Genomic DNA, 25,607 nt, shown 5'->3' with positions numbered 1-25,607 from the left:
CCAGGACACATTCTAGGAGCTCTACAATCTTGTATTTTCTGACATTGGTTGCAAAGTTATAAAGGTTGTTGAATACCCAGGTATAACTGAGTTTTTGAGCTTTGGTTAATTTGGAGATGTGTACTTCAGAAATACTGCACAGCACAGCAAACACTACACTTCCTTCTTACTGCTCCAGGGAGACTCAATGGCACTCCACAAGGAGTGGGGGAGTGGCCTGAGAACCTGGGATCTGGGTTCAATACCCACTGCAGCTCCTTGTGACTCTGGGAAAGTCACTTAACCCTCCATTGTTCCATGTACAAAATAAGTAGCTGTATATAATATGTAAACCACCTTGATTGTAACTGCAGAAAGGCAATATATCAAACACCACCCCCTTTTCCTTTAAACTTACACCCATGAGATACCTGTCTTGTACTCTCGGGCATTAAACCAACTGATATCAGGAGACACACCTAAACATTATCAACCACAATAAAGTGAAGAGATGAAGACATTCAACTGCTTCACCAACTCAAAACTAGTTCCCTTATATGGTAGGGAAGCCCCGCCCAGTGCATACCAGGATGCACTGGGCAGGGCTCCGCCATTTTGGAGGCGGCGCTGGAAGGAGGAGGAGGGAGTGAGGGGATCGTTAGACCACCAGGGGAGGGCTGGAGGTTCAGCACTCTATTTGTCGGGCTCTTCTGGAGGGGGGGGGGGGGGTCATCTTCTTGTAGGGGGATGGGGGCCTGCTACCATGTAGATGTATGCTGGACAGGGCTTCCCATTCCTCCCGAATACTCTGTAAACCCTAACGTCATTTCCGAGCTTGAGTAGGGTTTACAGCGGTAGCAGCGCCCTAGTTTGGCACGCTGCCCACTGAGCACTGGGGAGGAATACAGATGTCCATGTTTAGCATGCAATTTCATGCTATTAGCATTCAGAACTGGCGAGTGTGTTGTTACAATTGCTGGCCGGCTCTGATCCTGGGGCACTGGCAAACACGGACGCTAGTCCGGCGCTAATGGCCTCTAATGCCCGCGTTTACTTTTGATCATCTGGGCCTTTGCCTCTACTAGTTCTACAACACACTTAAACCTCCCTCCCCACTTAGCAGTCTCCCAAGCACTGTCATCAAACCCCACACCCCTTCCAACAGCTGCTGGCAACTCCCTGCGGCTAGACTTATCTTCCCTCTGTCTTCTAGCAGAGAAGACTGCACATGCTGCAAGACTATGTGATTCATTCATTTAGAAATTCATCTCTGTTCAGTACAATGTTACCTCTGGAGCTTCAGTAAACCTGTCTGATGCTTTTACACCCATCTCAGTTACTGTTGGACATCTGAGATCAGTGAGGTTAACACCCCTTCTCCCCCCCCAACCCCACTTTGAAGATTCTGTCTGATCCTTGCTCCAGCTCAGCTGTGGAAATTTAAAGAGGAGGAGCCAGCTAGCCAGGGACTGCAGCTATAAAACTCGAAACTCTTACAGGAGTTTCAGTCTTTATCCACACACGTGCAAAGCAGTGAGAACGACAGGCAGCCTCTACGAAAAGCAACACTTTCTGTCTCAGGAGTATCTCTTCAGCACACAAGGATTTATTCAAGGACTACAAAAGAGGAGTGCCGATTAGCAGGTTACATCACTCCTGCTATAAGGATTGTGGCTCCCTAGCTCTGATTTCCTGCTCAGAAGAGACCCATCCACTCAAAAACAGAATCCAGCCTGCGATTATTTCCTCCTACAGCACTGACATTTGTTCCATCTCCCCCCAACAACAGAAGGCAGCCAGCAAACCACCATCACCACAAAAGGAACCAAACAACAGTGAAGCATTTTCATTACCTACCAACTGAAGGAACTAGTTGGCAACTGGGTCTCCAAACTCAGCCCATGGCAGAAGCCAGCCAGGAACTGTCCTCCTAAAGGCATACGTCAACTGGAAATAATATCTTCCACAAATTCCCCCAAAGACGGGAACCCCCCCTGCAACTGTTTCCCCTCAACAGCAGAAGCCAGACCAGGAACACCACTCGGCACCTGAAGCGAGTGAGTCAGCCAGCAACCACCTTTACAACAGTCAACCAACGGCAGGAGCCTGCCTGCCTGTCACCTGGAGTCTGTTCATCAGCAGGGACCTGCACTCTGCTGTCTAGTTTATTCCTACTTCTATTTTTCTTCCCATATTCCCTGCTTCTGAGCATCCAGCAATGTCCTTTGCCATGTTGCGCCCGGCCCCTACCCGCTACCTATACCCCGAGATCAGCATGATGTCCGAGGATGACGAGAGTGACAGCGACAGCTCCAGTTCTGATGAAAAGTCTTTCCACTTGGACCCAACTGGCTTCAGCCTCAAGGGCAGGAAAAGAAGGTCTAGCAAGAAACCCAACCGGATAACTCAAGAGCCCCGGCAGCGACACACAGCCAATGCTCGGGAGCGGGACCGCACCAACAGCGTAAACACTGCCTTCACTGCCCTGAGAACTCTGATCCCCACAGAACCTGCTGACCGCAAGCTGTCCAAGATCGAGACTCTGAGGTTGGCATCTAGCTACATCTCCCACCTTGGCAATGTGCTCCTGGTGGGGGAGGCATGTGGAGATGGGCAACCGTGCCATACCAGCAGCTCCTTTTACCATCATGGAAGCAGTAGTCCCCTGCGGGACAGTGAGAACTCACAGCCCAAACAGATCTGCACTTTCTGTCTCAGCAACCAGAGGAAGCAGGTAAGAGGCTCCTGCCTGCTCCGACAACAACGAGTACCACAGGCTTTGGGGAAGTGGAACACAGGCAAGGGTTTGAGAGGGGAACAGGTCAGATGACTTTTCATGTTTAGTTCTTAATGCATGTTAAAAGTTCATGTAGAAACTTCTCTCCACTAAAGCTTTACAGGTAGAAGAGGAGAGGGAAAGAAAAATTCTTGAAAGAAAAAGAGTGAGCAGAATAAGAGGCCAGGCTTGTGCAGACAGGCCAGAAGCCCATTGACATGACACCCAAACCAGAACGAACACACACACACTGTCTCTCTATTAGGCACAGGCTAGTGGCCCGTTGAGAAGAAACCCAAACCAGCACACTCACATACTCTCCCCCCTCCATTAGGCAAATAGTAAACCATTAATAAGACACCCAAACTATTGTGTGCGCACACCCACACTCTCAGGCAAGCAGGCCAGCAGCCCAATGACAAGACATCCAAACCATCACATGTGCACACACTCACACTCTCTCTCTGTGGCAAGCAGACCAGCAGCCCATTGACAAAACATCCAAACCAGCACACGTGTACACACACATTATCTCTAAATATTAGGCAAGCAGGCCATGAGCTTAACATGATCTTCAAACCTACACACATCCCCTACTCTCTGATTCTCTCTCTCTCAGTCTCTTTTGCCGGATGAGTGGCGGGATACTCTCTGATTCATTCCAGGACTAGTGAGAAAGTAGAAACACAGGTAATCGTGTGTGCTGGGGAAGGAAAAGAGAAAAGAAGGCTGGGGAAGGGGACAGAGGGAGACACAGCGAGTTGTCTAGTTTACTCTGAGTATCTCCAAATTTAACAGCTGTGACAGCGCTCCAAGGGCTCTAATCTTTTCTGACATTACTAGCCTCCGTGACATGTGATCCACATGTGACCCAGCACATGGAAGGGCTCTTTAGTCAGTGACTGGAGAGCAAAATGTAAGTACAAGCTGCAGTTCAGGATGTTTTCAGCAGAAGAGATGCAATACCCTTCCCCCTGTCCTACCACCTCCACAGTACCTAACTCAGGATCATACACATATTCAGAAACCTCAGCACAGAAAATGAAAATCTACTTAGAACCAGACTTAAGAGATGCAAAATTCACCCCCAAATACCTGACACAAGCCACTGCAACAGGAAATGCAACATGTAACAGTATATCCCCAAAGTCCAATCCCACTATACAACATCCACACACAATCACCTAAAAGTGTGTCAATTTTGGTGGGATATGAAAGGGAGACAAACTAGAATGTGCACAAAGAGCTGGTGCAATACAGACAGATACTAGAGAGTACACAAATATTATAACATTTGTTAAGAAAGTGCAGAAAGATACCACATGTAACAGACAGGTACAGGACAGAGAGAGCTGGTACCATACAGACAGATAACAGAGTTCACAAATCAAACCCAGCATGCATCACAAACACACAGACACATTCACCCCATCCTCTATCTATAAGTGAAACTCTCAATACATCAGACCCAGAGCACACCATACTGAGAACCAGATATTAAAAATCCGCACATCAAGGTTGCTACATATTTCAAAAACCTCTACTAACTCAAAGATTTACTTTCCTTCATAATCTGAAAAGGAACTACTTAAACATAGTTATTCCATTGTATGTGTAGCTTCTTCTTTTGCTTTCCAGAAGTTATAAATATTGTTTGAGTTTGTTTACTTATATATAGATAGATTTATTCATCCCCCGTTTGAAGAAATTCACCCAAAATTATGTATAACAGGAATAAATCAGAAATAGGCAACAGTTACAGCAGTAAACATATTTAGATAACGGATGGCATAGGGTATAAGCAGAGATGGAACACTGGACAGATAAAATTTATATTTTTATACCATTTTTTTAAAATAAAATCATTTCAAATGGTTCACAAAGTTAAAGCAATATGAGATAGAAAGAAATTAAGGATGACTGCATAACGAAAGATTGCCTGTGGAGTCCTAAATGTGCTTGAGTATGATCTCAGTAGGGTAGGAGCGTATCAGCAAGTCCTGCCACAGCATGTGAAGCTGGTGTTAGTTCTTGTATGTGTTTGACTAGCAAGTTAGTTACTTCTTCCATTAAAGGACTGGGAGAAGAGCTAAGCTTTCACCTGAGCGATGCCTTTCACAGAGTGCATTCAAAAGAGTAGATTGGAGTATATCTACTCTTTCGAATGCACTCCAGAGAAAGTTCGCTGGCAAGTAGCATATTGTGTCATGTCCTTTGAAGACAGTTTGGTTTGGGATATTTTTGGGCCCTCTAAGACCTTGAATATGCATAGAAGGAGATCCTATTCAAGTATTCTGGCCCATTACCTTGAAGGGTCTTGAAGATCAGACAAAGTTTTAAAAATATAGCCCTGTACTGTACTGGTAGGCAGTGACATTTTTGCAGAAATGGAGTGTTAAGAGCATATGAACATAAGCGTTGCAATACCGCGACAGACCAAAGGTATATCAAGGTCAGTATCATGTTTCCATCAGAGACCAATCCAGGTCAACTACCTGGCAAGATACCAGAATGGTAAAACAGATTTTATGCTGCTTATCGTAGAAATAAGCAGTGGATTTTCCCAAGTCCATCTTAATAATGGCATATGGACTTTTCTTTTAGGAAATTATCCAAACCTTTTTAAACATAGCTAACTGCTTTTACCACATTCTTTGGCAACAATTTCCAGAGTTTAATTACTCACTGAGTGAAGAAATAATTTCTCTGGTTTGTTTTAAAATTTACTACTTAGTATCTTCATTGCGTGTACCCTAGTTCTAGCATTTTTTGGAAAGAATAAAACAAGCAATCCATGTCTACTCATTCCACTCCATTCAGCATTTTATAGACCTCCATCATTATCTCCCCTCAGCTGAAGAGCCCTAGCCACTTTAGCCTCTCCTCATAGAAGTTGTCCCATCCCCTTTATCATTTTGTCGCCTTCGCTATACCTTTTCCAATTCTGCTACATCTTTTTTGAGATGCAGTGATCAGAACTGCACACAGTGTTCGAGGTGTGGTCGCACCATGGAGCAATACAAAGGCATTATAACAGTCTCAGTTTTGTTTTCCATTCCTTTCCTAATAATTCCTAACATTCTATTTGCTTTCTTAGATGCCGCTGCACACTGAGAAGAGGGTTTCAATGTTATCATCAATGATAACACCTACATCCCTTTCCTGGTTGGCAACTCCTAATGTAGAACCTTGCATTATGTAGTAGGTATAGTTTGGGTTCCTCTTTCCCACATGCACTTTGCACTTGCTCACATTAAACATCATCTGCCATTTGGATACCCAGCCTCCCAGTATCTTAAGGTCCTCTTGCAATTTAACAACTTTAGAAACATAGAAACATGACAGCAGATAACAGCCAAATGGCCCATCCAGTCTGACCATCCACGGCAACCACTATCTCCTCCTCTCCCTAACAGAACCCACATGCCCGTTCCACGCTTCCTTAAATTCAGACACACAGTCCTTTGTAACTTTGTGTCATCAGCAAATTTAATTACCTCATTAGTTATTCCCATCTCTAGATCATTTATAAATATGTTAGAAAACAGCGAACCAAGCACAAACCCCTAGGGAACACCACAATCTACCCTTCTCCATTGAGAATACTGACCATTTAACCCTACTCTGTTTATCTTTTAACCAGTTTTTAATCCCAAATAGGACATTACTTCCTATCCCATGACTTTCTAATTTCCTCAGGAGTCTTTCATGAGGAACTTTGTCAAATGCCTTTTGAAAATCCAATATTGAATGTCATCTTTATCCATATGGTTAGTCACCCCTTCAAAGAAATGCAGTAGATTGGTGAGAAGATTTCCCTTGATTACGTCCATGTTGGCTTTGTCTCATTAATCCATGCTTATATATATATATGCTCTGAAATTTGGTTCTTTATAATAGTCTCTACCATTTTGCCCAGCTTTGACATCAGGCTCACCAGTCTATTATTTCCCAATCACCTCTGGAATCCTTTTTAAAAATTGACGTTACATTGCCCACCCTCTAATCATCCGGTACCATGCTTGATTTTAAAGATAAATTACATATTACTAACAATAGCTCTGCAAGATCATTTTTCAATTCAATCAGTACTCTGGGATATATGCCATCCGGTCCAGGTGATTTTCTACTCTTCAAATTGTCAAATTGCCCCATTACAACTTCCAGGTTTACACAGATCAGTTTCAGTTTCTCCCACATTTACCCCTCCCTTTAGGTTTGACTCTTCCCCCTGTCTCCATACTCTGGTCCTTTATCAGGCTCAAATCTACTCCAGGTCTGACTCTCTCGCAGCCCCAGTTTCTCCCCGATGAGCTTCTCGAGCTCAGTAGCCCCTAACCTTTTTTTTTTTAAATATATCAGGGCAGCCAATACTATATTCACCATCACCTCCCTTCTTTCCCCTACCTTACCCTCTATCATCACTTCCATTTCCCACTTGTCAATCCCTTCACATCAGCACAAGCTTCCCTTCCCTGACATTACAATTTTCCTTTCTTTCCTAGTACTTGCACTTTGAAAATGAAGTGTTTGTAGGTTGTTTTGTTCCCCAGAGCTAAACACCCATCCTCTCAATAGGACAGAATCAGATGAGAAGTAGATTTATCTAGAAAACAAAGAGAGGCAGGGAGGAAAGGAAGTTAGAAGACTATATTAATTTAAATTTGCATATTTATATTCTGCCTTTAACAGAAGAAAACCTGAACAAAGCAGAGACATGAAATACAAATATAATGAAAACTGCAATAAAACTCATAAAAAGTATATTACAAGATGTGACACCAAGCAATCAGCCTTCTCCAGAGTAGCCCCCATACTATGGAAAACACTCCCTAAAAGGCTTCGCTCAACGCAAGACTCTCCCTACTTCAGTAAGCAGGTGAAAGCTTGGCTCTTCTCCCAAGCCTTTAATGGAAGAAGCAACTAACTAGTCACAAACTCACACAGATTAACACCAACTAAACAAACTGCAACAGGATATGCTTATGCACTCCTACTCCAGCTGAGATTATATTCATGCACCTTTGACCTCACTTGCAGTTTTCTTTAAATTTAACCCCTTTATTTTAACTCCTGTTACTTTATCTTATCTGCATATAAGTTCCACCTTTGCATACCTCCTAGTGCTGTTTATTAATATGTTTTAAAGTGTATTGTGTTGACATTGTAAGCAGTATACTATACCGCTGAAACAGTCTATTGCCTATGACCAGATTGTTCTTGCTGTATACTGCCTTGAGTGAATTTCTTCAAAAGGTGGTAAGTACATCCAAAAAAGATAAGCAAATATCTTTAAAAAAAAAACCCACAGGTGGTCAGTATTCAGACAAACTGAGAATGCATACCTTGAAACAGGTTAGTTATTAGTGTAAAGTTCTCTATTCTTCGCTCACATCTGGATCCTGCCCCGAGATATAAAAATACAACTTTGGCCAGTCTCACTTTTGTGAGTCCCAAAGTTAGGCACACGAGTACTAGTAATTAAAAAAAAAAAACGTATGCGGTGGTCAGCTTCAGGCACTGATACCCAAAGTTTTTAAAGATTTTCAAAAAAGCAAAATGTTCACTTCTCTCCCTGACCCTTGGGCATATAGCTGAAAGCTTGAATGGAGAAGGCAATATTACCTTTAGATATATAAGGGAGAGGTAATAGGTCAGATAATGGGGGAATAAGTTATTGAGGAAAAGAGCAGCACAAGGCAGAAATCTGAAAGACATTCGTTCTTTTGGGAAATGAGGTGCTAAATTCAGGCAACAGAGGCAGGAATGAGTGTGAAATGACTAGAAACCCATTTAAATAGGAGGAGAAGTACTAATACAAATGAGAGGACATAGGCCCTGATGGAGTCCACCCCAGGAAAGTACTGAGCAAGGTCCCCTTGCAGTTATGCACCCTTGTGTACTACCCTGCCTGTTACTGTACTGAGTCTTAGCTTAAAATCACATCCTGACCTTTGTTTCCTGTGATCTATTTGAATGTGCTGGTGTCTTGCTGTAAGAGGTTATTCTGTCTAGCATCCAAACCGGATGGACCGTGTGATGTGAAGGGATAAGGAGTGCATTCCTATTTCATCCTGAGATAAGGGCTTCTCAATATCGAGTTCAGCTGCTTCAGAGGTTGAAAAGCAGCGTCAGTAATACGGAGAGTACCTATCTTTCCTGTCCTAAGCCCACAGGGGCAGAGTAAGTCTTGTGCACACAAGGCTTCTATTAGGGAATCCTTCCAGCTGTGGTCTGTATCTCATTCTTGCATAGAAAGGTCATCACTTTGGAGAGATTACGTGTTACTAGAAACGCCTGTGCTAGGTCAGGGAACTGCTAGAAGAGACTGGCTCTGCTGCCTTTAGAGCTGTGCATTCATCTCCTGTAAACACCTGAGGCTAGCCTTAAAAGCCCACACAAACACCCATCACTTCCAAAATGTGCTGCAGTTCATGCCCCAAACCTTCAGCAGATGACTTAGTGCTTAGAATAACAGACACAGAACCAGAAGACCTTGGTTCAAACTCCACTTCTGATGCTCATTGTGAGCATGACCAAATCGCTTTATCTTCCACTGCCTGATTTGGCACTTAGATTGATTATAAGCTCCCTGGAGAAAGGGACTTAGAATTTATGCCTGTGTGCATCTGTCGCAAAATGACCTGCCATATACACACACACACCCACTGAACCAGACTTAGCTATAGCCCTGAATAAACTGACTACCTATTTAACAGCAATTCAAAAATGAGCTAAAAACAACAAACTTTGCCTGAACCCAAGTAAAGGCTCCTTAACAGAAACAGTCACATACTTGACATCAAAATCTTTTTTGGGAGCTACAAACTTCCTCTTAAATTCCAAGTCAGGAACCTTGGGGTACAGCTGGACTCAACTCTTATGCTGATCCCTCAAATCTAAGCAAACTTCGAGAAGGCAAAGCGGGGAGAAAGCTGGGAAAGTTCCCAGGGCTTATGAAGGTGAATTCTGCTTCTCAGTCTCGGTAATAACATTTTTCCATACTGCATTACGAATTACTATTCAGATGGAACAAATGAAGACTGCAGAATTTTAAAATATTGTGCACAGAATTTTCCATTTTTGAGCAGAATTCCCCAATGAATAAATAGCTTTTTTGGGAGGATATAATCATCCCTTTTGCATAGATTTTTGTCCTTGCTCTTGAATCTCCAGTCCTCAGTTTTTCCGGTCCCACTGATTGAGGCTTCTGCAGAGGTTCTCACAGATTTAGCTACCTAAGACCCTTCCCTTAACTCTTTCTACTACTTGAATCATTTAGATATATTGATATCATTTCTCAAATTAACTTCTTGGCATCCTGTCCATTCTTGCAGGCTGAAGCATCTAAAAAAGCACACAATATTCCCTTTCCCCAGAGTTACACCTTTCACTTTTGGAGTCCCCTATCAAGATGTCTTTTCTCTCTGAGTATCTTTGCCCTCACCACTTCTAATCCTCATGCTGGTGCCCCTACTGTTGGTTCCTGCATTTCAAGCATAAATTTTGCATAGTAGCTATGATCCAGTTTTTGACTGTATACTTTTATTTCTTATTTGTGGTCCTTTACTCTATATATTTTGGATCCATCTCTCTCCTATTCCATTTTTCTCCTACTCAATCTTGATTTGCTCTGCCTAGGCATTTCCCCCTTTTAAATGGCCCCCTGTTTTTTTTGTTACATTTGTAACCCGCGCTTTCCCACTCATGGCAGGCTCAATGCGGCTTACATGGGGCAGTGGAGGGTTAAGTGACTTGCCCAGAGTCACAAGGAGCTGCCTGTGCCTGAAGTGGGAATCGAACTCAGCTCCCCAGGACCAAAGTCCACCACCCTAACCACTAGGCCACTCCTCCACTCAATATACCCAGTTAGGTCATCACAGCAACTGCTCTGGCTACTTTATGAACCTAGTCAGGTACCACACTCATCAAATGACAACCCTCCCCCCACCTCTGCAGAATCCTAGCCACAGCCAAGGTAGAAGTAGAGGACCTTTTATGCGAAAGTGCAGAGGGGCTGGCCCTTATTCTGTGCTAGCACGTGGCTAAGGTGAGAGATCATGCTAGCATGCGGTTTCTGGTGTTATTCTCTTTCCGCAACAAAATATATACTGATTATCTAGGGCATGATCAAACATTTGCAGTGCTGCCTTACTTTTTCTAGATCTTTGCTTAGTGTTGTAAGTGCTGCTCCACACAGTCTTCCTCAGAGTTTGCTTTCCGTTTCCTTGTCATTAATATATCCACTATGTTTACACCACTCCTTTTTGAATTCCATCACTGCTTGTCTCCAGATCCTAAACCATAAGTAGAGCATTTTTGCAGGGATTTGTGTTACTTTGAATGTGTCTGGTGAAGGGAGGGAGGGACAGAGTTTGTGTCACTATTACCTGAGGTGACAAGACACTGAATATTCTTTTTTGGCTGGATGTGCTGTTGCCTCTCATAGCACAGAATATCTTTATTTATTTTTTTAATATACTATCTCTTGTCAAAAACTTACAAAATCCAAAATACACCCTCTAAAATTACAGAAGAAATAACAGGGAGCCCTTCAGCCCCCAGTCCCCCTCCCCATCCACCACACACACACTCCCTTCATCAATCTTCAAGCAGAAACTACCAACATTCAATATATCATCCTCCATATCTGCCATTTAGCAAGATACCCTGGAGAAACATATAAGGTCTTTAAATGTCTCTGATACAAGGAGTTTCACTGTGTGCCTCTTTACAGGATGCACTGGCCAGGGCCCAGTGGAACAGAGTGCTAAACCTCCTCTGGAATGGAATACAAGCACTACCCCACATTCACTCAAAAGTACCCGAGACCATGGGCCACATTTCCATGGCGTCTTACTGTACACTCCAGAACCAAATTCCTGTACACTGCAGTTCCCAAGCTTCAAAAGACAGCCGCAGCAGTCATACACAGAGTGAGACTGGGAAAAATGTCAGGTCTGTCTCCGACATGAGGAGTTTCAAAGCGTGGCTCTTTGCAGGATGAAGTGGCCAGGGTGTAGGGGAACAGAGTGCTAAATCTCCTCTGGAATGGAATACAAGCACTACCCCACATTCACTCAAAAGTACCCAAGACCATGGGCCACATTTCCATGGCGTCTTACTGTACACTCCAGAACCAAATTCCTGTACACTGCAGTTCCCAAGCTTCAAAAGACAGCCGCAGCAGTCATACATAGAGTCAGACCAGGGAACTACCAACATCTGTGTGAACAACTATGATAAATGTACAGACAGAGAATTCTAATAGCACAAGACCCAAACATCCCAATACAAGAAGGTGGGGTCAGCAATAGCACAGGATGAGGGCACGCCAGTGCACAGGGGAGTGGATGAGTAAATAGCACAGGATCAGGGCATGGTGGTGGGGGTGGGAAATAACACAGGATCAGGGAACACCAGTGCACAGGAATGGGGGTAGATAGTAGCAAAGGATGGAGGGCATGCCAGTGGGGATGGGGGGAGGAGAGGCAGCACAGCATGAGGGCATGCCAGTGCATGGTGGTGGGGGGATGAGTAATAGCACAGGATCAGGGCATGAGAGTGGGCAGTAACACAAGATGAGGGCATGCCAGTGAACGGGACAGGATGGGGGGAGGGTGGAAGTAGAACAGGATGAAGGCAGGACAGGGCATGTGGGAAACAGAAGCCCACCTTTTTGATGCTGCTTTGAACTCCTATCCCCTAGTCACCTGTACAGTACCCATGTATGTTTTATCATTCACACCTTACTAATTCCCTTATCCTTTATTTGTCCTGTTTGTCTGTCCTAACTAGATTGTAAGCTTTGTCGAGCAAGGGCTGTCTCTTCATGTTCAAGTGTACAGCGCTGCGTACGTCTAGTAGCACTATAGTAATGATAAGTAGTAGTAGTAGATTGGGGGGGCATTAGTGCAGATCACGTCATGCCAGTGCACTGAGGAGGCAGCATGTCTGAATAGAGGAGGAGGCACCAGCGCTGGATGAGATGCCCCACCCCCACTCCCTAGCGTGCCCTGTGCTACTGCCCATCCCCACCCCTACCCCCATGCCCTTACCCTGTGCAGGATTCAGCAGGGGTGGGAGGAGATCTGCGGGGCAGATCTGGGAATCCTCAAGATCCAGACATCCCAAAGGTGAGTAGGAGATTATATAACAGCAGAACAGAATCTGAAAATACATTGGGGGGGGAGGGGGAGGGTAGAATTCTAACAGCTTTTTCCTCTCATTTTATCAATTATCATTAGCTAACTCAACTGGCCAGGGTTTCTACTGCACTCACAGTACACCTCCTTTCATCAGATCTGACTGGAGTGAAATTCCAGCCCTGTCCCACAATCTGCAATCATTTAACGTGGACTGGAAATCCTCGTTAAATAATAATAAAGGCAGCAGACACAACACGAGCTGAGAGCTGGCGTGTGCAGGTCTTACACAGCGGAAAGAGTTTCAGCATGCAGCACACTCACTTTTCCACCTCATCTCACTCCCAGAGGATGCAAACGAGTTTACAAAAGGGGCCTGTTCTATAAAGTGTTTTTTCTGCTGAAAAATGAACCGTTCCCCGTCTTGCTGCTAGGAAAAGTCTTTTTTTCTGAGAGCTTGGAGATCCAACCAAGGAGGGTTCATATGTGTCTGTAAGAAAGGACATACAACCCATTTGGAGAAATTGCCCCTCTCCAGAGACAAACAAAACCACAGCAGAAAGCCATCTGCACGCGCCCCCCCCCCCCCCCTCCCCTCCCGACACAAACAAAACCACAGCAGAAAGCCATCTTCACAACCCTCACATAAAAAGTGACAGAAAACACATTAACAACCAACTAAAACCACAATCTACTCACACCTGCCTCTATCAGAGACAGAATGAAAGAGCTGGATATTGTTTACACAAACAAGAGTCCCTGCCACAGTGCAAACAACAGAGGAGAAGAGATATCCACAATGTACAGCAAAGAGACAAATTGAAATAGCACAGCCAACAGAGCACAGGAGAGATTAAGATGTAGTAACAGTCAGTGGAGAAGAAAGTGGAAACAAACAGTAAAATCAGGATCTCTCCCGAGCATTATCACTGAATCATGCGCCTCTAGTAATTAGTAACACTGGGGTATCTCTCTCAGTTCCCACTACTAACACAGTATCAAGTGTCCCTAGTAATTAGTAACACTGTGTCATCTCTGTCTGTCCCAGGCACGACCACTGTTATCATGGATCTCTAGTAATTAGTAACACTGTAGTGTCTCTCTCAGCATTAATACTCTTATCATGCGTCTCTAGTAATTAACACTGTAATATCTCTCTGTGTCTCCAGGACCAACACTATATCATGCATCTCTAGTAACTAGTAACACTGTGGTATCTCTCTCTGTCCCCAGAACTAACACTATCATGCATCTCTACTAATTAGTAACATTGTGGTATCTCTGTATATCCCAGCATTAACACTGTATCATGCATCTGTAGTATTTAGTAACACTGTGGTATCTCTCTCTGACCCCAGCATCATTTGTGTCTAGTAATTAGTAACACTGTAATACCTCTAGTAATTAGTTAACTGTGGTATCTCTCTTTATCTCCAGTAGTAACACACTGTATCATGCGTCTCTAGTAATTAGTAACACTGTGGTATCTACCTCTGTCCCAGGCACTAACACTGTATCAAGTAATACTGTGGTATCTTTTTCTGTCCCAGGCACTAACAATGATTAACATGTCTCTTGTCGTTAATAACACTGTAGTATCTATCTCTGTCCCAGGCACTGACACAGTATCATACATCTCTAGCAATTAGTGCTGTATAATTAACTGATTATAACTCCATAGTATCCCTAGCACTATAAATTAACTATACAGTACTAATGATTAGAGATTTATCATACACTGTTAGTGCTGGGGACAATATACAATATGTGTACATTGGATAAGCACTGGAAAAATCAACCTTTCCCCTAATAATCACTCCTGTCCTGTTTTGTATTTTTCACTTGGTTTTTGTGCCTGTTTTGCACTAAGTGACACAAATGTACATATTTAATTCCACTGGACAAGGTACCTTGGAATATTCCAAGTGGACTGGAAATGCCAAAAAAAACCCACAGATTTTTATCCAGCTAATTATGGACAAAACAAACACCTACACTTACAAGTATAAATGCTCAAGAATGGAAGTCCTAATCATGCCACTAGTCATTAGCATAATATAGTTAATAGTTACACTAGTTTCTCTATTTCTGGCACTAACCTGATGCTAGGATCCACCTTAGGAGTCAGTACTCAAGAAACAGATCTAGGTGTCATTGTAGACAATACGCTGAAATCTTCCGTCCCATGTGAGGCAATAACCAAGAAGCAAACAGGATGGTAGGAATTATTACGAAAGGGATGAAAAATAAGACCAAGATTATAATGCCTCTGTATCGCTTCAAGGTGTGACATCACCTTGAGTGTTGTGTTGAATTCTGGTCACCGTATCTCAAAAAAGATAGTGGAATTAGAAAAGGGTCAAAGAAGAATGACCAGAATGATAAAGGGGGTGGAACTACTCCCATATGAGTAAAGGATAAAGAGATTAGGGCTCTTCAGCTTGGAAAAAAAAGAGATGGCTTAGGGGACACACGATTGAGGTTTATAAAATACTGAGTGGTGTAGAACGGGTAAAAGTGAATCGATTTTTCACTCTTACAAAAAGTATAAAGACCAAGGACACTCAATGAAATTACATGGAAATACCTTTAAAACTCAAAAGAATAGTTAAGCCCTGAACTCACTGCCAGAGGATGTGGTAACGACAGGTAGAGTATCTGGGCTTAAAAAAAAGACTTGGACAAGTTCCTGGAGGAAATGTCCATAGTTCATGGGTCCCAATCCTGGTCCTGGAGGCATCCCAGCCAGTCAGGTTTTCAGGATATCCACAATGAATATTCATGAGAGAGATCTGCATACAGTGGAGACAGTGCATGCCAGTCTCTCTCTCATGACTATTCATTATGGATATCCTGAAAACCTTACTAGCTGGGGTGCCTCCAGGACCTGGTTTGGGAACCACTGCCATAGTCTGTTAGTCAGATGGACATGGGGGAAGCTGCTGTTTGTTCTGGGATTAGCAGCATAAATTGTTGCCACTATTTGGGTTTCTGCCAGGTACTTGTGTCCTAGATTGGCCACTGTTGGAAGCAGGATACTCAGCTAGACAGACCATTGGTCTGACTCAGTATGACTATTCTTATGTTAATTCAAAATGTCACTAGTTGTCAGAATGCTAATTAGCACTGTGGTATCTCTCTATCCCTAGCACTAACACTGTATCATGTCACTAGATGTTAGCAAGGTAGACAATAACACTGCGGTATCTCTCTATCCCTTACACTAACATTGTATTAGTATGGTACAGTCAATTAATGATAACACTGCAGTATCTCTCTGTTCCCTAACAGTAATGCTGGATGCAAGAGAACAGATTTTATTTACTTTCTAACTGCCTTTATGACGAGATTCACCCAGTTGAACATGACAAAAACCCAGATTTTGTGGCGATCAAATAACCCTTCCAACACTGTCATCCCATCTGAATTAAATGTAAATGACATTAAGATCCCCAATGTCACTGAATTAAAATATTTGGGAGTCAGATCGAGGGTGTAATTCAAAATATTTCCTTTCAACTCTGATTATTAATCAGACTGAAAGATTACCTAAGTTTTGCTAATTTCAAGTCTGTAGTTCAAGCTTTTGTTGTGCCTCTATTTGATTATTAGAATTCTTTATATTTGTGACTTCTGAATTATATACTTAAGAGCCCTCCAATTTGCGCAACATGATGCAATTTGCATGTTGTTTGGCTTGCCAAAATGGTCACACATTTCCCCATTACTGAAGGAGCTTCACTAGCTTCCAATTTAACGGCAGGTGAAATTTAAAGTTCTTTTGCTGATTCACAAAGGTTTAAACAATAGGAATAAAATGGGCTCTGCTGCAGATAACTCGAGCTAGCAAAAGACCCCCTGAGGTTCCTATCAGTATGGCGACTTGTTTAATATACCGACCAACACGTACTTTACGTTCAGCTGATAAATTGTTGTTTGGGTTGCCAAAATGGTCAAGTATCTTCATTACTGAAAAAGCTTCACTGGCTTTCAGTTTCACGGCGGGTGAAATTTAAAGTTCTTTTGCTGATTCACAAAGCTTTGAACAATGAAGTTCCTTTCATTCTGGCGACTTGTTTAATACATCAACCAACATGTACTTTACACTCAGCTGATAAATTGTTGTTGGATGTTCTATCTTTTAGAATTGTCAGACTGAACAATTACTGTTCCTTGATTTTTTTTTTTTTTACATAGGAGGTGCGATGCTGTGGAATTCACTTCCAGTAGAAATCAGACAAATTACTTCTGCTGTTCAGTTAAGGGAACAAGTTAAGACATTTTTTGCAGAGGCTTTTTGACATCTCAAGAAGTTGATATTTTATTGCAAAATTTGGACAAACTACTTGTGCAGTGTAACTCAAGGGATATTTGAAGGCACACTTTTTGTACAGGCTCATTTTTTGTTGGAGCCAGTGTTTCATACAATCAATAGTTTTTAGTCTGTATTAATATTGATGTGCATGCTTTAAATGGAACCTGTATGCTTAGAGTGTAATCTGCCTAGAACTGTTGTGTATAGTAGAATAGAAATATTTTAAATAAGTCTAGTCATTAGAGTACAGTTAATTGAGGGTAACACCCTGATATATCTGTATCCCCAGCACTAACACTGGAGGAGTGGCCTAGTGGTTAGGTTGGTGGACTTTGGTCCTGGGGAACTGAGTTCGATTCCCACTTCAGGCACAGGCAGCTCCTTGTGACTCTGGGCAAGTCACTTAACCCTCCATTGCCCCATGTAAGCCGCATTGAGCCTGCCATGAGTGGGAAAGCGCAGGGTACAAATGTAACAAAAATAAAATAGATACTATTGGAGATTCTACATGGAATGTTGCTATTCCACTAGCAACATTCCATGTAGAAGCCTGCGCAGGCTTCTGTTTCTGTGAGTCTGACGTCCTGCACGTATGTGCAGGACGTCAGACTCACAGAAGCAGAAGCCTGCGCGGCCACATTGGTGATCTGCAAGGGCCGACTTCTACATGGAATGTTGCAACATTCCATGTAGAATCTCAAATAGTAGCAACAGTGGAGGAGTGGTCTAGTGGTTAGGGTGGTGGACTTTGGTCCTGAGGAACTGAGTTCAATTCCCACTTCAGGCACAGGCAGCTCCTTGTGACTCTGGGCAAGTCACTTAACCCTCCATTGCCCCATGTAAGCCGCATTGAGCCTGCCATGAGTGGGAAAGCACGGGGTACAAATGTAACAAAAAAAAAATATATAGTGATTAGCACAGTACAGTTAATTGAAAATTATGATCTCTCTCTACACTAATGCTGACAGTAAGGCAAATCTGATTGAAATCACAAAGTCATTAGTCAGGAAGCAGGATTAATTTGATTTAAATTGCTAGTCAGTCAGACATTCTCTTTTATCCATGAACAGCCTGTGAGGAAATAACTGCCTCTCTTGACTACATCAAAAATAACAGCAACTATATTTTTGTTCAAACATGATCATTATAGTAGAATCTTCAGAAACCCACCCATTGAAGTTAGGCAGTCCTTTAGAATATTTACAGATGTGAAAGATTCTGCATGTTCAGACATGCTCAGATGTGCTCCCTTAATTACCTTCAAAGCAGAAGCTATTCCATTCTGTTGCACTGCTTGCATGCATACCTGTTTACCCACGAGGTACAGGAACTTCACTAAAATATTCCAACATATCAGAGCTGCATTTTGATTAAAATTTTAAATTGTGCAATTAGGGGCATTTTATTTATTTCCCACTGCAGTTCCTTGTAACCCTGGGCAAGCTACGTAACCCTCCATTGTCCCAGGTACACAATACGGACCTGTACATAATATGAAAACAAATTTGTAACCATAGAAAGGCAGTTACAATTCTCCCATTCTCTTCCTTCCCTCCCTCTCCTCTTCCCTTGTGTCCTGCGGTCTAATATCTCTATCTTCCCTTCGTTCCTCCCATTATACAGCACCTCTCCCTCCTTCCCCTCCATACTTATGAGTAGCAACACAAACTTGGTGGTGAGCAGCACCAAGCTTTTCTTGTCACTGCTGGAGCTCACCACCTCGGGGTCATACCTTCCACTGGTGGCCCCTCCAGTTCTGCTTGTGGGTGTGCAGCTCACTCATCCCCTGACCTAACCTGGGACTCGGCACCTACCCCCACTCTCAATCCCCTCCATCAGTCTATCTTAAAGGTGGTCTTCTGTTGGTCCACAGCAGTGGCAGTGATGAATATCGGAGAGGAGTGGAGGAGTGGCCAGAGCACCAGTCTTGACATCCAGAGGTGGCCAGTTCAAATCCCGCTGCTGCTCCTTGTGATCTTGGCAAAGTCACTTAACCCTCCATTGCCTCAGGTACAAAATTAGATTGTGAGCCCTCCAGGGACAGAGAAATACTCAGTGTATCTGAATGTAACTCACCTTGAGCTACTATTGAAAAAAAAAGTGTGAGCAAAATCCAAATAAATAAATAAAATGTGTGATGCCAGGCCCATCCTGCTTCCTCAGCCCAGGCTGGAGCCAGAGTACGTGCAACACTGCTGCTGCCAGAGACTAACAGAAGACTACTTTTAATGCAGACTGGTGGGGGGGGGGGGGGGGGGGGGGGGGGGGGAAGTGATGCTGAATCGCAGGTGGGGAAAAGATGCTGGATAAGGTCTGGGAGTGGAAGAGATGTTTGGAGAAGACAGGAGACGCTGCAACATGACTGATTTGCTAAACATTTTGATTAATTAATGCCTTAATTGAAGCATTAACTACAATTAACTTGCAGCCCCACTAAATATGGTTTCTTACAGACTGCCATGATAGCATTTCCTTTCTACGATTTCCTCAGTAGATCTGAGAAATGAGTGGAGGGTACATTGAGAATCAAACTTCTTCCTCAGCTCTGCAAGACTAGTTCTGCAGCTCACTTTGCATTTCCCTTTCTATTCTTCTCCCCCTGACCCCTGTATCAAGAGTCTTCCTCTTTGCTCTTTGCACTTTTAGAGAGGGGAGCTAAGGGCTTAACTGTATGTATGTACATCTGCAAATGCGCATCGGGCTATTTCTTATCTCCATATAATGCTGTAACAAATATGTTCACAAAGTATCGTTAATGACAATATCTGAATTAGGATTTTTATATTTAAATCTTTTTTACAAAATCAACAATATTTATCATTGACACTGTATCATACGTGGCTAGTCATTCACATGGTATACTGGATAGTAATGATGTTGTATTTTTGTTTCTCCAGAGTAAAGAGAAGGAGAGGAAGACAGCACTCCGGAGCTAGGGCCTTGGCCCACACCTGACTCGAGCGTGCACCCACAAAAGGGAAAAGCAGGAAGACCACCATTAAGACGTGATCATTACCCAGAATGCTGTTACGAGTTCTATTTTATCTGAAAGCCTGCACATCCCAGCGATGAGCCCCTTCAGAGACAGGAGATCGATCGGATGTGCAGAGTGCATCAAACCAACATCTCATTGCATTCAAGAGAAGGGCTGAGGTACAGGAAAGGATTACAGAATGGACGCCTCAAAAACCCTACCAATCTATTGGAGACTGTGCAGGACAGCAGCTGGAGGGCATGCATCACTTTGCTAAAAGCATCACAAAAGTCACAAATTCTAGGGTTTGATATGCGACATGCAACAGATCAGTGAAAATCTCCTTCACTGCCCAAGGCCATCTTATCATACAGCACAGGGACTGAAGGATCACTGCTCAGGGCAGCTGAGAGCAGCCACATGAACTAAGGAGTCACTGTCTAAGGAAGCCGAAAAGGCTGCCTCGGGAACTGAGATATTAGCGTCCAGGGCGCAGAGAAATAGCCTCATGGACAGAGGGGTCAGCATCCAGGGCAGTGGGGAGACAGTCTTGTGAAATCTGCAAGTGTGAGCTCTGTGCAGACATGACTCAGCAGCAACTGCACTCAAAATCTTAAAGCTCAGTTTCTGGAGACCTTCGTCCCTCAGCAAACTATTAAAACTCTCTTTGGGAAAACATTTTATCAATGCACGTTAGTGGTTAAGATAAGTGATAAGATAATATAAAATCTCAATCTATTCAATAAATAATAAACAGTTACTGTCTAAATAAAGACTTTTTTCTTAATACAAACTACTGCCAGAAGTGGAACTTTTTTTTTTTTTTTAACTTAGGCAACTACCCAAATGTTTATAAGCCAAGGAAAAAAAAAAGATTCTAACTTTGTTCCTCTCCCCTTCTTTCCTCCTTCCCTTTCTAGCTACTGCTTCTTCACAGGGCCTGACCTTAATGACGACTCCTGTCCAATCCCTGACTGCAGGTGTCAATTTTAGATGCACATGCAACAGTGTTGGCAGGGTCTCTATTTTAACATTTTTCTTTTGCAGCATTTCTATTGGCTTTGTCCACTACTCATTTCCATCTGCAGTGAGCTATGAAATATGAAAGGACGGGGGGGGGGAGGGGCAAGCAAAGCTTCCCCCCCCCCCCCCCCCCACTACCCACCCTCAAACCAACCAGTAGTAAGAATTATTTCATTCATGGGCAGGACAATTTTCAAAGCTGACTGAAACTGGACTTCCCTCAGTCCGGCTCAGAGTATGCACACTGGGTCATTTGTGAAGAGGCTTTCTCCGAGGCGTGTTTACATTTGGGAAAGACAATAACAAAGGGGGTAACATATCCCAACTCAGGATGTACAGAAAACTCACATCAGGGGAAACCTTCAGGTTTTGAAACAGTCCACCTATAGCACGGTAAAAGCTGCAGAAAAGCTTTACCGCCTGTATCCACAATGCGGGGCAGTACCCGGAAAGGCACAGTCCTGCCAGTATCCATAATGCGGGGCAGTACCCGGAAAGGCACAGTCCTGCCAGTATCCATAATGCGGGGCAGTACCCGGAAAGGCACAGTCCTGCCTGTATCCATAATGCGGGGCAGTACCCGGAAAGGCACAGTCCTGCCAGTATCCATAATGCGGGGCAGTACCCGGAAAGGCACAGTCCTGCCAGTATCCATAATGCGGGGCAGTACCTAGAAGGGCGCAGTCTTCTCCAATATTCACAATGCGAGGCAGTACCTGGAGAGACGTGGTCCCGCCAGTATCCACAATGCAGGGCAGCATTTATTTATTCATTTATTCAATACCTGACATACCACTGAAACTGACTGACAGCATCACAGTGGTTTACAAATAAAATAAAAAGTGTAGAAAAGAACTCCAAATTGAATAGGAAAGATACCATGCACACAAGGGAACTAATTAAACTAGCATCCACATTCAGAGCTAACATTTAAACCTGCCGTCTACCAGGTACCTGCACCCGAAAGGGCTGCCTCACTTGCTGGAGTGTGCCTTTTGGAAAAGCTGACACTGCACTTTAGTACCAAGAGAAGTGTTTTCCTTCCAGTGCCGATGCTCCATGGCAGTACCTAGAGAGGTGTTGTCCTTCCAGTACAGTTATTAATTTTTGTCTCTTTTTGCAAGTCTCTCCTGAAATTTCTTGCTATACCTTATCAATGTTTTGCATCTACTACTACTAACAAACATTTCTAAAGCGCTACTAGGGTTATGCAGCGCTGTACAATTCAAACATAGAAGGACAGTCCCTGCTCAAAGAGCTTATCTAATTTACCAGTGCTTTATACTCTTTTCTACCAATACCAATTGTTACCCGCTGTATCCCCTAATATGGATCCAGTGCGGTTTTAGAAATAAAAACATCAACATCATAAAATTACAATATCCCTAAATATCCACACAAAATTGCAGCAGATATGAACTCCAATCAACGCTGAAGCAGGTATGAACTGCAACCAACGTCCACTAGTAATAACATAAAATAAAATTCCTGATATTCAAAAATAATGTAAGAATAAAAATGCAAGAACGCCTAAACAAAAAAGTTTTTTTTGTTTAACTTTTTACAAAACAGTAAATCATTCATTTTGACTCTAATACAATACGGCAAAGAATTCCAAAATGATACCATTCTTGCTAGCTGTGGCATATTATCCAATTTGGAACCTCCTTAAAAAAAGGGGGGTCGAAGCACCAGATAGCTCCGTAAATGAGAAAAGAATAACAGCAGGGAAACAGAAACAAAATTGATCAGCATTTCAGATGTAGCTCCAAATAGAATTTGAAATACCAGCATGCTGTTTAAACATAATTCCTTCGCATATTGAGAGCCAATGCAATTTTGCAACATAAGAAGAAATGCTACTAAACTTGCTAAGTCTGAAGTATTAATCTAGTTGAAGTGTTCTGGATAAGCTGCACTTTTTTCAAAAGTTTGGAAGACAAAACCAGGTAGAGGACATTGCAGTAATTGAGATGTGATATTAGCATCTGAACTAGCAAGGCACACACACCTTGATCAAAATACGGTTGGATTAACTGCAATTGTTTTAACCTATATATAGTTTTTCTCCACAATTGATTAACTTGTGGTTCATAAGTCAGTGCTGAATCCAAAACAATGTCCAAAACCCTGGATTTATCTTCCACTGGTAAGATTTTATCATCTAGCTGCCTAATAGAAGAGGGCATACCAGTGCATGGATTCTTAAACCAAAAAACTTTAGTTTTGCTGGAATTAAGTTTCAGCATGTTATCCAGAGCCCAGTCCTGGATCCTTGCTATACAAGATGAAATGGTATTTATAACAGACACATCATCAGACCAGGGTATTAGCATTTGGATAGCATCAGCATAAGAAAGCAATAATTCACCTGGATGCAAAAAAAAAAAAAAAAAAAAAAAAAAAGTCTCCCCGGGGTGGCCATAGAAAAATGAAAAAGCAACAGTCTTGCCTTCCATTTGTTCAAAGATGCCTTTTTGGTTGTAATTCTCTCTTTCATAGCACTGAACCATGCTGGAAGATGTTTGATTTCAGTCTGCCCTTTTTTTTTTTTTTAACTTGTGGAATACATTTTATCAGGGCTTCCAAGAGGTACCCTTAAATGGTCCTTATGCACCATACAGATTTTTAACCCTGGTTGCTGCTCTTTTTACTTTCCTCATTTTATCATAATTTCCATTATAAAATGGTGAGATGATAGAAACAAAGCACTGGGGTACCCAGGTATCAACCTAGATCATACACCCTCAAGAGTAAGGACCTAACTACTGCATCCAACTGTAGGTCACCTCAACCTCTGATTTTGAAAAGTGAGTAATTAAGTCTACAATCCAAATCATTAAAAAACAGGTAATGGCATCTAGAACAAATTGTATTTCCATCATTTCAATGTACTGTAAGCCACACTGAGCCCGCAAATAGGTGGGAAAATGAGAGATAAAAAATGCAATAAATAAATAAATAAATAAATAGAAACACAAAGGAATTCAAACATCTGTGGAGAAGACACAGTGAGCAGTGGTAAGGGTAGGTGGGAGAGTAACATAGGTAGAAGAAAATGAAAACAGGCAGCTTGAGTGTTTGTTCAGTCATGTGAAACTTCTGAGCGAACTAACTTCTGCCTTCTCCTTAGGTTGCATACAAAATGTCTAATGTTAGAAAAGCAGGCATTATATGTGTACTTCTTTGCAGTTTAAAAGCTAATGCCTTCATTACCACTGGATTTAATTAAATGTACTAATGTCTAAGCAAGTCTTTGCGCAGTGTTCTTGTGCACTAAACTCTTTCCTAGCATTGAGTGGCCATTAATAGCGCAGAAGTCTGTGCACAAAACAAGCACTAAGCTATGCACTAAGCCTCCCAGACGATCAGATGGGCACCTAAATTTGATGTACATATATCTTCGGGCAGGGGGGGGGGGGAGAAGAGAGGTAGTACACTGATTCAGAAGTACAGTTTCTAGGAGAGGGGGGGTTGTACACACAGATTCTGATGTCCTCTCTCTCAGGAGGTTGTAGTTACTACTACTACTATTTAGCATTTCTATAGCGCTACAAAGCGCTACAAAGTGCACACCAATTCTGATGTACAAATTTCTTGGCGAGGGGAAAAGGTGAAGCATACCGATTCTGATGTACACTTCTTGAGGGAAGGGGGTTTACTACAAACTGATTCGCGTGTATAAATGCTTAAGGACTCAGAATAGTACTATATATTGATTCTGACGTGCAGTTTCTTAGGGCCATAGTAGAGCTGGATCACACAGCCCCCTTTTCCGCCCCCCCCCCCCCTCCTCTTTTTCCTAAAGTAGCTCCAGCTGTCCTCGGCCCAGATTGGAAGAGCAGGTCTGTCGTTGGCCTGCTGCCCACCTGCCTCCCTTGTGTCTGTCTGTCTGCTACGGGAGGAAGCAGTTCCTCCTCTGGAATCCCTCACTCGCGCCTGGCTCCTGTCCTCTCGGGACAAGCAGGTTAGCTATGATCCAATTACAATGGCTGCAGTGTTCCTGCAAGTCCCCTGCCGCCCGTTCGCTCAGCTGCTCTGCCTCCTCTACACTTGCAGGGTCATGGCAGAAAATAAGAGGCAGCAGACAGACAGACAGCACTGAACAAATAGTGAAGTAGTGCATCAGCCTGCACATCTCCTACTCTGTCCACAGGGGCTTTGCATACCCTTATTCAGCGGTGCCTACAGAACTGCTCTGTATGACCAAAAGAAAACAAAACAAATTGTTTGCCTACTAGAAAACCAGAAGTGTAAAAGGGCTACAAATCTGCTTCTAACCTGTCTAATTGAACCGGTCCTGTCCTCAGTCACCAAGCATTGGTGTCCAGAAATGAGGGGAAAGGGGAGGCAGGGCAAGTGCACAAGTTATTAGGTACAATATCCATACAATCC

The 25,607-nt window shown here is 42.9% G+C and overlaps 2 protein-coding genes across 3 annotated transcripts in view; one reads left to right on the top strand and one right to left on the bottom strand.

Annotated features, from left to right (window-relative positions):
- The window catches only part of BOP1 (BOP1 ribosomal biogenesis factor), a 250,013-nt gene that overhangs the window by 151,794 nt on the left and 72,612 nt on the right, over window positions 1-25,607 (bottom strand). The gene's annotated exons all lie outside the window — the stretch shown is intronic.
- SCX (scleraxis bHLH transcription factor) lies at window positions 1,520-20,882 on the top strand. Its single transcript, XM_030220743.1, has 2 exons — window positions 1,520-2,713; window positions 20,113-20,882. The coding sequence occupies exons 1-2, from the start codon at window positions 2,198-2,200 to the stop codon at window positions 20,149-20,151; spliced, it is 555 nt and encodes a 184-aa protein (XP_030076603.1). The 5' UTR covers window positions 1,520-2,197; the 3' UTR covers window positions 20,152-20,882.

This window comes from Microcaecilia unicolor, chromosome 1, assembly GCF_901765095.1.
Source record: "Microcaecilia unicolor chromosome 1, aMicUni1.1, whole genome shotgun sequence".
NCBI classification, from domain to species: domain Eukaryota; kingdom Metazoa; phylum Chordata; class Amphibia; order Gymnophiona; family Siphonopidae; genus Microcaecilia; species Microcaecilia unicolor.
This window is presented reverse-complemented; position numbering and strand designations above follow the sequence as displayed.